Source organism: Tarenaya hassleriana, unplaced genomic scaffold (assembly GCF_000463585.1).
Source record: "Tarenaya hassleriana unplaced genomic scaffold, ASM46358v1 Cleome173, whole genome shotgun sequence".
NCBI lineage: Eukaryota > Viridiplantae > Streptophyta > Magnoliopsida > Brassicales > Cleomaceae > Tarenaya > Tarenaya hassleriana.
The window spans coordinates 3,184-16,497 of record NW_010965149.1 but is presented as its reverse complement, the minus strand read 5'-3'; the positions used below and the strand labels follow the sequence as shown (position 1 = coordinate 16,497).

Below are 13,314 nucleotides of genomic sequence, written 5' to 3'. Positions count from 1 at the left end.
GACTAACATGGCGGGACCGTCCGGTCCAGGCCTGGACCGGACGGTCTGGCCGTCTGGAACACTTCCAGCTCGTTCTGTGGTTCCTTTCTCGCGTCGTTCTCTTCACTGTGATCCATCCCTAATGGTGTGTGACCCTGTAGGCCCATTCGAAGTGGTAGTGGCTTCGGAAACCCTTTTCCCAAACCACAAGTCATGGTTAGCCTCTAGCAAGACACCATGACCACCCACCTAGAATAGAGTTAGAGGTGATCTAACAAAGCCAGCAATAGTTCGAGTTCTGATCCTTTGTCTCACGATGTCGTATGTTGAACAAAGGCATGGTATGAGCCACCCTTCAAGTTCAACCGCTTACTCGTCTGGGCAAACCGACTGATAAAATAGATGTACATTCATCTACAGCGTGACCACGCATTTTCACAGTCCGATTTCCACGAGGGGTCCAGCGACATCTCTCCTGCGTAGGAGGTGACAAGTCCCTTATTGCATGTCTACTATCTGCATATGATTCGTGAACATATATGAGCAACGTCGTTATGATCATCCGGTTAAAGACGACGTTTGACGCAGTCAAGACACGTCACTCCTCATATCAGATACTCTAGACATCTCAGGTCTGAGGATCCAAGAACGAACCGCTGTATAAGATTCAAGTCATGACTCATGTCCATGTGACAATCTCATGCGGGTCATCCAGTAACTCGTTCCAAACGAGAACCCATGATTGTGATTTGCATCCAATGCACATGATCATAATCATCTATCACACATCATGCTGGTCTTAATTCATCATTGTTCCCACAATGATAACTGACCAGGGAGTTTAGAATCATCTGCAATGATTCAAGGATATTCACCGTAATATAACAAACATGCTAATCATATAACGGAAAAAGTAATACATTCATAAACCAATGAATCAATATATAGTCAAAATATCATATCACGGATCATCGTAGAGCATTACAACCAACAATTATAACCAAACTTTGTTTTTTGGTTGAATGTGATTGTGTATTTAAACCAAAACTTGATATCTAATGGTTGTCGATATAGTTTTCAAAACATTGCACCAAATTTTCTAATGGTTGGATGTAATTATCTACCGAGTTTTTTGATACCATATACCATTAACTTTAACAAACTGATAAAATTCTATACAAATATGTCATTTTACATATATATGTGTTGGACTAATGGAAAGATATATACATATATACACAGGATATATATATACATATACACACACCTTATTTATTTTCCCCTCAAAATCTTAAGAATTTTCCTCGCCGCGTGCACATCTCCGAATAATGCAACTGTTCAAAATTCAAAAGACACATCATCGCTGATGCATGTATATACGTCACGATGACGCCATTTGTAAGAAGATGGAATAAGATTAATGAAAAAAGGTTTTTTAATTTGTTTGTGAAACTCGAATAATTGATACGCGACGGAGGTTTATCCTTTTAGGGTGGGTTGGCGCACACCTTAACTAACCTCCAATTAGATTCTGTCGGCAAAAAGACCAAAGTCCGTACACAGTCACATCAATATAGAGTGCTTACATGTTTACAAATTAATTGGCTTCCATTACCTATACGTATGTTTTTTTTGGTAAATACATATGTGCATTTTCACAATCCCTACCTGTTAACATACGCTCATTTCTTTATTTTTCTTTTTCTTTTTAAAATTTTTATCCTTAATAATTCAATGTGATCTTTTATTAAAGTTTCACAAAAGAGCTAGCAGGAGGATGGGATGAATAATATTTAATATTAATAAAATCATATTCACATGAATATATTTACATCTAGAACCCTAGACCCCAAACCACAGAGTACCCGACAATAATAACCCCATGACCAACTCCAATCAACCACAAACCCCAATTACTGTACAAACACAACCAAATCCAAAGCCTTGGGAAGAGATCTTAGATCTTAGAATGAAAACCCTAAACAGAAACCCTCAAGAAAATGACTTTGACAAACCCAGGTTATAAAGAAACTTCTCAGACCTTGACTTGAAGAGATTGCTCAACGAGAACTTCCCTGTCTCCTGTTGTGTTCCCGGGGAACCCGAAAAGCCTTCGTCTTTCACCCGAAGAACGGTCCTTCCGATCTGATTTCGCACCGTCTCTATTGTTTGGCTCTTAACCGGCTTCCCAGATGAATCTGTGACGTAGAAAGCGTTCACGGCTTGAGAACCCCTCGTTGTCACCTCGGCTCTCGTCACTGACAGACCGTTCTCTCTGAATATACGAGTCACGTCTGAAAGAAGCCCCACTCTGTCTTCCCCGCATAGCTCTAGTCTTATGCCCTGAAAACCACCAAAAACCACTCTCTAGTTATGTCATATATCCATCTCGGTAGGTATGGGTACGGGTTGGATACTCGGAAAAATTGGGATACCAAAATCGAATATCATAATTTGATACCCATATTGGTAATATGATGGTCTTATCCGAATTACGGGTACCCGACGAAATGTTTGGATACTCAAGTACTCAGAACAAAAAAAATATGTTGAAAAAATAATTATAACAAAAAATCTATGAAAAGCAGAGTACCCAATGTTTGGGTATGGATCCAAGTTTAGAAAAATGAGGAGATTCTTTTCCATCATCCCTCTGAAGTTCGTCTCTTTATGGCTGCTTCCAAGCAATGTATCAGCCTCTGTCTCTCGGCTTCCGAACTTACAGGACCACCATCGACATGCCTGATGTAGTACTCCTGTTTATACAACCGAAATCGTTAAGAACTTTTTATTTTTGTTATACCACTTTGAAGATATCCGAATCTGACGGGTAATATGGGCGAGGGACGTAAGATCGGGAAAAGAACCTGATAGGCCTCTGGACCCTCGACCAAGTAGTTTAAATCATAATTAAAATTATAAAATTTTGCTTATAAAAGTCGAGTATTTTCTATAACGTGGAAAGTATTTAGCATGTGTTCCACCGGATTTTTTTTAAAAAAAAGGTTTTTATACACAAAACAAAATAATATTTATTGCTTAAGATCAAAAGCATATTATTTTTTATGTAAAATATATTAAAAACACATAAAAATCTGATTAATTTTTTTTTGCACGACAAAAAAGTGAAAAAAAAAAGTTTATATCAAGGGGACTTGGACGAGATAATATATTTAGATGTTGCAATAGTAATCAAGTGAGTGGATAATATCAATAAATAGCATCATTACAAAATCAGGATTATATTTGGGGGGCGGATGTAGATTAGTGATAACTCCATATTTAGAGAGTTTTGATAGTTAAAAATTGGGCGTAATTCCAAAATGAAAATAATAATTAGGGATTGATCTAATGTGTAATAAGGTGGTTATAAAGGAAAAGTGCTCATTGTAAATGAGATTAAATGGGGCTTTTAAAAAAAGAGGTTGCGGTACAAGGAAGCAGAGAATGTCAACTCTCTCCGTCTATGAGCAGACAACCGCCATGTGGTTTGGTAGGCATGGGCCAAACTCCTAATATCTAATTTCATTCTTATATCTAAATATCTTTTTTTTTAATATTAGACGATCCAAAATGTAATAATAATAATAATAATAATAGTAATAGATGTTTACATTATCTATCTATTTCAATTGTGTGTGCTTTTGTGAAAATTACTGTTTATATAAATTAGTTTGATTATTTAAGGTGCTTAAGACTGATGTGCATATATGAAATTCATCTAATAACCAAAGGGTATTATTGACATCCATTATTCAAGTATTTACCAGAGATTCAGATCATGGGCTTGACTTATTTTGTCCCGTATAAGACATTTAAATTTATTTGGATACCTTATTGTAGTGGCCCGATTCTTATGAATCCTGCAAATGGTCCAATAACATTTATGCTTTCATTGGACCACACTTTGTAATTATTCTCATTCCTTTCACATACTTTTATTTATTTTATTCTAAATACCAAATATCCTGTGTGAAAAAAAAATTCAATACAAAATACTTCATTTTTAACCACCTAAGAAATTCCTTAACCCACCAAAAATTCTTATCAATATCCGGACTTGTAGCTTTCATGCCAATTGATATTCAAAATTTAGCCACTCTTACAAGATGGGCTTCAAATAAAATGTAAACGGGCTTAGGCCCAAAGTGTTTTGGACCTTTGAGGATACACCTGCAGGCCTTGAGCAGACAACACAAGGCTTCGTTGACTTCTGAGGGTTGACTTTTCCGACCAGGCTCCAAACACTTTGGAAGTGGAACCGTACAAGTCCTTCATGTCATGATAAATCCATCTAAGATCGGTCCATTTACCATCACCATCATTATATCATTACATCCTATGTCTTGTCTCCATTTATTAACTTTTTTTCCCTTAACATAATTTATGTAGCTGCAGACTTTGTTCTCTCTTCACAAACATTATCCGTATATTATACGAAAGAAATATAGATCTCAATTCTCTGAACCACCACAAAAGATTAGGATTGAGCAAAATTATCCAGTGGAGGTGGTCTGGTGGTAAATAGGTCACAAAGTAACTCTCCTCACCAGGGTTTAAATCTCATGGGCAACCAATTATAAAAGAAAAAATCCCTAAAATTTGATATTCGTTGATAACTATCCTACGGATTTCCGATTTTAATATACTCAAATTCATCTAAATCCAAATCCAAATCTATGAATATCCACGAGTCAAAATCCAAATCCGAATAATAAAATTTTTAAAATTATGTATCGATAGATATTTGATTAGTTTTGTTATAAATAATTAAACCCTATATGCTTATAATATTTTTATAAAATATAATTATTTTGGATTAAATAATTTTATATTTCTCAATATTATCAAAATAACTAAATTTATTATTATATCTCTCGTAATCCCTTTTTAGATAGTATTTTTATATTAAAATGTCAATCTTTATAAATATACCTTCATCTTATTAATTTTTTACCCTTGTTTATTATTAAATAAATTCAAATCTAAATACCCGCTAATACCCGAATGTTATTTCGAATATTCGTAAATCTCAAATCCCAAATATAAATCTTAAAATAACATATCCGAAATTTTCCAATTTGGATCCCGGTTGTGTTGCATATCCGATGTGTGCCCGTTCCTACATAAGATTATATAGAAGATTGAAACAGCCTCGTTTTTCTTATTCATGGAGAAGAATGAAATGTCAAATACTTATGAAAACATACAAAAGAAGAGAAAACCCATCAAGAAAGTTTCATCCTTTTTTCACCAACAGCAGTAACCAAACACGGATTCAACGAGAGATTCTCAGGAAACGCATAAAAGCTATATGAACAGAGAGCTCGGGGTTTTACTACTGGTCCGGACTGACGTCTCCCCACCGGACATTGTACCTTGCGGCAAGATAATGGGCGCCGACAGGCCCACGGCTACCGTAAGGATAGTACTCGGGGATGGTTTTCTTCTCTTCCAGCTCTTTGAGTACTGGACTGAACAGTGCCCAAGCGGCATCGAGCTCGTCGCTTCTGATGAACAACCTTCGTTCTCCTTCAATGGCGTCCAGTAGAAGCCTCTCATATGCATCCGGGATCTCCTTGGAATACCTATCTCGAGGAAATTTGATGCTTAAGTCTTAGTTTTCGATAGAGTTTGGCTGGTTACCTAAGCCGAGAAGAACACAGCTAATATAGATGAACTGATCTTGTTCCGTAACTTTTACCTTGCAGAATAGAGAAGATTCAAGTTACTGCGATCTAATCTCATTCCCAGCCCAGGGACCTTGTTGTTGATTTTCAGATAGATGGCTTCGTCTGGCTGGACACGGATAACAAGTTCATTTGTAGCTCGATCAAGATCAGTACCGAAGTTCCGGTTATATAAATTTCCGGGCACATGCCTAAACTGCACTCTTATCTCCGCCCTGTATAGACGATGTGGCATTGTTTACTTTCATTATTCAAATCAGACAAAAAGATTCAATATGCAGGTTGCAGGATTTCCCTCTCGAGCAGAGGTACCTCTTTGTGTGCAGTGCTTTACCGGCTTTCATAAGGAAAGGAACGCCGTCCCATCTAGCATTGTCAATGAAGAGAGCAGCGGCTGCAAATGTAGGGGTAAGACTGTCATTTGGCACGGTTTTATCGTCAGTATAGCCTGGATAGGTAACTCCTCCCTTTGTGTGGCTCTTGTATTGTCCTGTCACAACATCTTCAAGCCCTATCTGCCTCATAGAACGCAGAACCTTAACCTGAAATTAACACAAGAAATCCATAAACCCTTTTCTTGGGCTGACCCGAAAGTAGAATCCTTTCACACACAAAAAAAAAGCGAAAAAGGTTTGAGACCTTTTCGTTCCTTATATCCTCTGCATCCAAGCTAACAGGTGTTTCCATGGCAAAGAGAGCTAATATCTGAAGCAGATGATTCTGCATTATATCTCTTATGATCCCATAATGGTCAAAGTACCTGAATCATACCAAGAAACAAAAACAGACAGGAAAGGAAGAACGTCAAAGCATAAGCTTTGAAACAGAAGAGAGATCAAAAGCCAGCATAAGGAAGCCACGGTTACCCTCCACGCCCTTCAGTGCCAAAATCCTCGGAGAATATCAATTGTACATTCCTTATGTACTGCCTTGACCATAGTGGTTCGAATATAAGGTTTGAGAACCGGAGAACTGATAAGTTCTCAACTAGTTCCTTCCCTAAGTAATGGTCTATCCTGTTAAAACCCAAATTTATCGTATCAGTCATATATCAAACACCGATCTCCATCGGAACAATAAAGAACAAGTCAAAGATCTTCACCTAAAAATTTGGTCTTCCTTCAGGTACTGCTTAAGGGATTTTGTCAAAGCAGCCGAGGTTTCGGAATCTCTACCAAAGGGTTTCTCGACAATGACCCTAGTCCAGCCATTGACAGACGAAGCAGAAGAACTTGCACATTTGACCGCATCTACAAATATATTTGGAGGGATTGATAGATAAAAGAGACGATTTGAAACTCTTCCGCCCTGCAAATAATTGTGTTACGGATAAGATCACCAAAGAAAAGGATGGCAAGCCAACCCAAAAAACTCTATCCTATAGATTTTGGATACATTAACATTTTTACAGATTCACAGAAAGGATTATGACCTTGCTTAACCTTAAGAATTGAGGGAATAGTTCGTTTCGGTTGCAAAAGATTCATAAGAAAACCAGATTATGTCACTTGGAAAATTCGGAATAAAACATCAAATACCTCATGTTCTTTGAGCTTCTTGTCCAATTCTACGAAATGCTCCCGAGAATCATATTGACCCGAATGGTAAAAACATCTCTTGAGAAACTCTTCCATCTTTTCGTCGCAGTTTTCCCTAAAAATCCAGATGAAAGAACGCATAAAAACTCAGAACAAAAACAAATCATAATAAATCGTGAAACAAACAATAAAGACTCGTATTTGGTAATTGAAAAGCAAGCTCTGGACATTCACATTCACATTTTAAACTAAAAATTAAAACTTTAGGAGCTACAGTTACCTCTTATCAATCCTGCAGGTCAGGGTTCTGCCGACCATGCTTCTAAGCTCTGCATCAGTCATCTTGCTCCTAGCATAACCATATATCGTAAAATGCTGCGATCGGAACAAATCAAATTGACAATCCTGAAGCATATTGATGCAAGAAAACACAGTAATCATCCAAAACATGACAGGTTCAGATACCTCGGGAAGGCAATCTTCATAATAAAGGGCGAAAAGGGCCGGGAATATCTTCTTCTTGGCAAGATCACCAGAGGCTCCAACGACTGTTATACTAACAGTTGATTGATTTTTATCATCAGAATCAGCTGGAACCCTGACTGATTCTTCAGATGGAATTGATAATAACCCATCTTTCAATCCCTTGAGAACAGTTTTAGCTTCTGCCGGGCTTGTTTTCGTCACCACTGCACCTAAAATCAATTCAGCTTCTAGCATTAGAGACAGAGTGCAGAATCCCCCGCTATTTTTAAATAGCTGCTGATGAACTAACTATACACTACAGATACAGAAAATGCACCCGATAGATTCGATATTGCTAGACAGGAAATTCACACAGAAAATCAATCAAATACTTATATAAACTCCACTTCCAAACTCAAATTCATCAACCAGACAACAACAATACAAAAAACAACAAGCATTGGCTAAGCTTCAGGACACACAGAAACCGATCAGAAACTAACCATCTTGCATGACGACAGCACTCCGACCGGACTTCCTCCGAAACCCAGCACAGAGGTCATCCAGAGGCAACCCTTGACCGAAAGAAGAAGAGAACGACAAGCACTGACGTTGTCTGATCGGCGAAGAACAATTCGACAAGAACGAAGACGAATTGCCGGAGCGATAAGATCGGCAGCTCGCGGAGGAGGTAAAAGACGCCATCTTTAACGTGATCCCGGACACAGATGGATCAAAAAGGAGACGAATTTGAGGGAAGGAGACAGAAAGAGAAGACGGGTTTGGCAAGAGAGAGAGAGGGCTTAGCTTAATAAGAACTTAGGAAACATCGAAGGGGTGTTAGGGCAATGCGATGATAAGGACCCTTCGAGATTTCCAAAGGTTGTCGTCGCCAAAACAGAACTGGTACGTGAAGGGCTAACTAGTGGAGGAATATTCCATTCTATTCTATTCAATTCAATTCAATTCAATTGAACCAAATTCCAAGTGGACTTCTCTCTCTCCTCTTTTCCCTTTTATGTATGTTTTGGATTTCCTGAAGCTGCTGTTAATATTAGGATTAAATTGATCAATTCGATCTATTGTTAGATTGATGAGAAAGATTCGGGCTTTTTTTTTTTTTGCCAAACGTGCGTGTATTTGTGGATGGGGACAGTGACCATCTTGTTCATAGAATCATCACCCATTTAAAAAAACAGTAACTTTAAAGTGCAATCTTTTTGTGAGGTAAGACAGACAATTAAGCAACTCTTCAAAGTAAAAAAAAAAAAGGATACAAGAGCCGGGAATCACACAACTCAATGGCAGTAACTAACAGAGAAGAATACTCTCTTCCTACTGAATGATAGGCAAAAAAAGAAGAAAAAAAGGCTCCAAAACACAGAGCCAAGAACCTGCAGCTCTCAATCAAAATACTCAACAACATGTTCTCCCAAGAATTCTACAACCCAAAAAAAAGAGATGGAAGAAAACAAAATCCCTAACCCGGTGAAACAAAAATGACAAGAAGATTACCAAATGGCCTGCCTGGTTTTTACTCAAACTCGGATTCCTACACCTCAAAACTGTCTGTTGTCTGTCTCAGAGGACAAGAGCTACTTTCTCAGGGGACACCAGCGAGGATGGATGCGCGATCAAGGGCTCGTAGTGATCGGCTCCTGCCCCGCACCAGCCTGTGATTCCCAAAAGGAATGATGGGTTTATATCAGATGTGTATTGTGAGTGTGAATGAGAAGGCTGGATTGAACTGAAGTGTTTTACCTGTCCCTTTCATGAACAGAAACACGGGCAAGTCTCTGATTTCGCTTCTCGGTCTGTGAGGAAGGAAGAACACACAGTTCTCCTCTTCTACCATCCCATCTGACCCATGGGCTTGCACCTACACAAAGCTTGACGTTCAGGTCGAGGGGTCTGAATGACAATGGCAATATCTGTGGATAAACTTGATTTATTTACTCACCACGAAGATTTCTCGTTTGAATTCCGTGGCGAGACACTCAATTGCTATGTCATCTCCGAAAGCAGCAGCATGCCCATCTCGATTTTCCTCGACAGATAACAAGCCGTCTTCAGTGTACAGCAAGGAAATGATGTCATACTCATCCTCCGATGAGCCGGAAATCGCCATGTACTTGGCCCAACTCGGACCATCCTTCACCTGGAGACACCTCTCTTTGTAGATAGACTCTGCAGCAGTTTCTCTTCAATGGGGGAAAACATAGACAACTAATAAACAACCAACCATACAATATTCCAAGAATCATAAGAAAAATGCTACCTTTGATCCATATCATTAAGACTAGTACTGCTAAGATTCACAGATTCAGTATTTTGTCGTTCATGACATTTGGGGCTTCCAGATTCTTTACTGTTCGTGATTTGGCGGAATCCAATCAGAAAAACCGCGTTTTCAAGCGTTCAGATCCGTTACTCGTGCGAAAATGTAAGCCAGATCTGAGTTAGAAACGGGGAAAGAACGAGAATATACCTCTGCATTCCAATCTGAATGAGCTCTTCAATGGCGGAATCCAGATTCTCGCGATCTTCCTTCTTGGCTAATAACTTCACCTCCTGCACGACGTGAATCCCCCACCCATTCTTCAGATCCGGCGAGTACATATGCCTAATCGCTTCCCCAATCACTTCCTTCTCTTCCTCCTTCGCAGATCCGAAGTCCTCCAGGAACCGCCGCACCGTCCGCCGCCGGAGCTCACGCGCGTCAATCCCACGCGCCCCCATCGCCCTCTGCGACGCCGTGAAGAGGCAGTTCCCGTCGGCGGAGACCTCTCCTCCGTGCGAGAGCCGGAACACTACGGACGCCGGCAAGTCGTCCTCCTCCTTCACGGGACGTTTCCACAACACACCCCTCGCGTGCAACCGCTGCAGGTGCCGTCTCTGCTGCTCCTCCAGGCCGACAACCTCGTCCCACGCGGTGGTCGCCGCCGCAACAACCGCCGCCGCCGCGGACTGGTCAACGAGATCCACGTCGTCGAGGGTCGAGGAGGCGTTCGTCGTCGGCGGTTCCCTCCACGGAACGGTCGGAGACGAGGCTTGAATCGTCGCCGGAGAATCACACAGAAGCTTCCCCATCATAATTACAGATTCAAGATTTCTTCCCTTCCACGAAGAAAAATCGATCTTTCTTCTCTTCTCTTCAGAATTCGCGTTCTCTCTCTCTCTCTACTGTTTCGTTTGAGAAGATGAGAGAGAGAGGGAAAGACCCGACTATTGGAGTTAACGGTCAGATATGGGACGCGGGAGAGGAAATATTACACGTGGCACAATCCTGGTGGTCGTTAAGAAGTCCTCTGACCAACGGACCCAGATGCTAACATGCGCCGGTGGACCACGTCACCCCATTTCTCCACCCATTTTAATTTTAATTTCTTTTTCTCCCCCTCATATTTTTGGTTGATCTATTGTCCACTAGTTGCCAGTTAATGAGCTGGCTTGTGCATAAAGTGCGCACGGTGCGTAATTTACAAGAACCAGTAGTAATTGAACACGTCAGCTAGGGTTCCGCCAATGGGAAGGGTTCCGTCAGATCCTGCGCCACATGTGTGGACTCTTCTTGGACGGCGTAAACGTCGTCGTGTGTCACGAATTAAATAAAATAAATCATGGCCCATTTTCTTGATCAGTAACGGCTATTTGACGACCGTTTTATAAATATATATATATATATATATATATACGGTACTATTTTACGGTGAAAGTAATTTATCAAATAAACATACATCGTTCGGAATTCACGATACCATTAGAATATTCGAACTAGTGATCTGTCATGATTTATATACAATTTAATAAGAATATTTGTAACAAAATAAATATGGGCTCGATGCTCAAGAATAAGAATATTCTAAAGGAATCCAGTGTTTGGGCTTTAGAGTCATGATGGGCCTGGAGAATTATGATTTATGAAACCTAAATGGGTCTATGCTCGTTAGGCCCAATAAACTACGCACTCAAAATCGAAAGGTCTCAAGGCTGCTTCGGTTTCAGAAAAATGGTGAAACCAATCATTACACGTGATTATTTAATAAATCTCTTTAAGGTAAAGTAGATTATATTTATCTGATTTATTATAATTAGGTAAAATACAAACTAATTATATATTTATATAGACACTCTGTGCGAGGCCTGTGTAATTTACTAACTTTTTATTTAGTTGTGATTTCCAAACAAAGGTTATTAATGCCGGAAAAATACGTGCTAATATTCTCAGTTGTGCTAATCTCAACATTATCTTTGGATATAGTAAAATCTATCTGTAAATACGCATTGAATTACAGTCCATTCTATTACAAAATCTGTTCCACCATTAATGGAAAATGGCAAATATATAGTTGCAAACACATATTGTATTCAATATAGTCCATTTTATTACAAAATCTGCTTCCATCGTGATGAAAATGGTAAATATAATCCATTTTTCAACTTAAAAAACTTCAGTTTTGATATGGACATAAGTTCTGACTAGATTTTCTTATAATGTTACAACTTTTACATTATCACTTCAAATTTGGGAAATTGAAAATCTCGCAACCAAAAAAAAATGGAAAAAAAAAAAAACAAAGGGAATGGAGAGAGAGAGCATCTTATTTTATCTTTTGAGTTTTAGGGTTTTGTTTTTTTCCCAAACGCAATATTTCTTTTCCTTGTTATTGCGGTGTAAGCCGCAATAGCTTTACTTGGTCGGCTGTAGGTTTTTGGGGTCAAGTTTAGTGAAATACGGAAACGCCCTCGGACCTTGCGGGGTAATTACGGAGGAGTGCCACTGGCGTTGTGGCCTGTGTTGGTTCCCGGTGCAGTAGGTGACCGGAGGGAGCACTGCGGTCCTTTTCCCACCACCACGCACCGTTCCCTCGCGTGTTGCTCACTCGCTCATGCTTTACATCATTGATATATTTTGTACGTAAAATGTTATTGATTTTGTACGATGCATTCCTTCACATCTTATGTAGGCCTGTTGCGTGTGAGTATGAGGCTTGCTAAAAGATATCAACCCTATTGATGTAATGTTATATTTTTTTATTATAATATATATGTTTTGTAGGATGCCGATGACTAAATGGAAATTAAATTGAATAATATACGTTTTTAAAAGTTATTTTTAAAAAAATTTACGAGCTTTAGATACATTTTAATATCATTTTTATGATTTAATCTACCCTTTTTAGCACGTTTTCAAGGAATGATTGAAATACGAAAAATAAATCTATATAATATGTAATATAAATTTAATAATAGGGATAATCGCATAAAAATACTCGAACTTTTACAAAAATTCTAAATAAATACCTGAACTATAAAATTGTCATATTATTAAATACATGAACTTTTCAAAACTCCCACATAAACACCCAAACTTTTAAATTTTTTCCAAATCAAACAAACACAACTGCTTACTCAGCAAAAAACTGCTAACTCAGCAAAAAAAACTGTTGACTCAGCAAAAAACTGTTGACTCAGTATTCAAAAATATTATTAAATATCCAAATATTCATCTACATGTATTTAAATTAATATATACATATAAATTCACATATATATACAAATATATATATATATATATATATATATTAAAAATAAAATTATTTATAATTAATAAAACACATATATACATTTAAAAATATTAT

The 13,314-nt window shown here is 38.5% G+C and overlaps 3 protein-coding genes across 4 annotated transcripts; all 3 read right to left on the bottom strand.

Annotated features, from left to right (window-relative positions):
* Positions 1–1,757: 1,757 nt before the first annotated feature.
* LOC109116549 (ACT domain-containing protein ACR5-like) lies at positions 1,758–4,257 on the bottom strand. The gene is made up of 4 exons (XM_019202186.1): positions 4,153–4,257; positions 2,847–2,864; positions 2,631–2,735; positions 1,758–2,322 (listed from the first exon to the last, which is right to left on the bottom strand). The coding sequence occupies exons 1-4, from the start codon at positions 4,255–4,257 to the stop codon at positions 1,972–1,974; spliced, it is 579 nt and encodes a 192-aa protein (XP_019057731.1). The 3' UTR covers positions 1,758–1,971.
* Positions 4,258–5,118: 861 nt separating this feature from the next.
* On the bottom strand, positions 5,119–8,562 carry LOC104810210 (glucose-6-phosphate 1-dehydrogenase 2, chloroplastic). Of its 2 annotated transcripts, none has more exons than XM_010536403.2 (10): positions 8,176–8,562; positions 7,673–7,896; positions 7,488–7,582; positions 7,208–7,322; positions 6,772–6,977; positions 6,536–6,685; positions 6,309–6,429; positions 5,982–6,211; positions 5,684–5,884; positions 5,119–5,567 (listed from the first exon to the last, which is right to left on the bottom strand). In XM_010536403.2, the coding sequence occupies exons 1-10, from the start codon at positions 8,375–8,377 to the stop codon at positions 5,318–5,320; spliced, it is 1,794 nt and encodes a 597-aa protein (XP_010534705.1). In that variant the 5' UTR covers positions 8,378–8,562; the 3' UTR covers positions 5,119–5,317. The 2 variants fall into 2 exon arrangements, with proteins under 2 accessions (XP_010534705.1, XP_010534704.1); XM_010536402.2 differs by having other exon boundaries at positions 7,673–7,902; positions 8,176–8,560.
* A 338-nt stretch (positions 8,563–8,900) lies between these two features.
* On the bottom strand, positions 8,901–10,894 carry LOC104810209. The gene is made up of 4 exons (XM_010536401.2): positions 10,161–10,894; positions 9,633–9,873; positions 9,434–9,551; positions 8,901–9,345 (listed from the first exon to the last, which is right to left on the bottom strand). The coding sequence occupies exons 1-4, from the start codon at positions 10,763–10,765 to the stop codon at positions 9,254–9,256; spliced, it is 1,056 nt and encodes a 351-aa protein (XP_010534703.1). The 5' UTR covers positions 10,766–10,894; the 3' UTR covers positions 8,901–9,253.
* Between the last annotated feature and the right edge of the window lie 2,420 nt (positions 10,895–13,314).

What these genes read in the sequence shown, in the direction of transcription:
- LOC109116549 (XM_019202186.1), bottom strand. Translation starts at nt 4,257, where the DNA reads ATGAAGGACTTGTACGGTTCCACTTCCAAAGTGTTTGGAGCCTGGTCG. An exon ending in TAAAGAGACGAACTTCAGAG is followed by an intron (nt 2,323 to 2,630) that starts GGATGATGGAAA and finishes GGTGGTTTTCAG; the next exon opens with GGCATAAGACTAGAGCTATG.
- LOC104810210 (XM_010536402.2), bottom strand. Translation starts at nt 8,377, where the DNA reads ATGGCGTCTTTTACCTCCTCCGCGAGCTGCCGATCTTATCGCTCCGGC. An exon ending in AAGGAAGACCAAATTTTTAG is followed by an intron (nt 6,686 to 6,771) that starts GTGAAGATCTTT and finishes GGGTTTTAACAG; the next exon opens with GATAGACCATTACTTAGGGA. An exon ending in AATCTTCTCTATTCTGCAAG is followed by an intron (nt 5,568 to 5,683) that starts GTAAAAGTTACG and finishes TCCTCGAGATAG; the next exon opens with GTATTCCAAGGAGATCCCGG.
- LOC104810209 (XM_010536401.2), bottom strand. Translation starts at nt 10,765, where the DNA reads ATGATGGGGAAGCTTCTGTGTGATTCTCCGGCGACGATTCAAGCCTCG. An exon ending in ATTCAGATTGGAATGCAGAG is followed by an intron (nt 9,874 to 10,160) that starts GTATATTCTCGT and finishes CCCCCATTGAAG; the next exon opens with AGAAACTGCTGCAGAGTCTA. An exon ending in TCTGTTCATGAAAGGGACAG is followed by an intron (nt 9,346 to 9,433) that starts GTAAAACACTTC and finishes TGGGAATCACAG; the next exon opens with GCTGGTGCGGGGCAGGAGCC.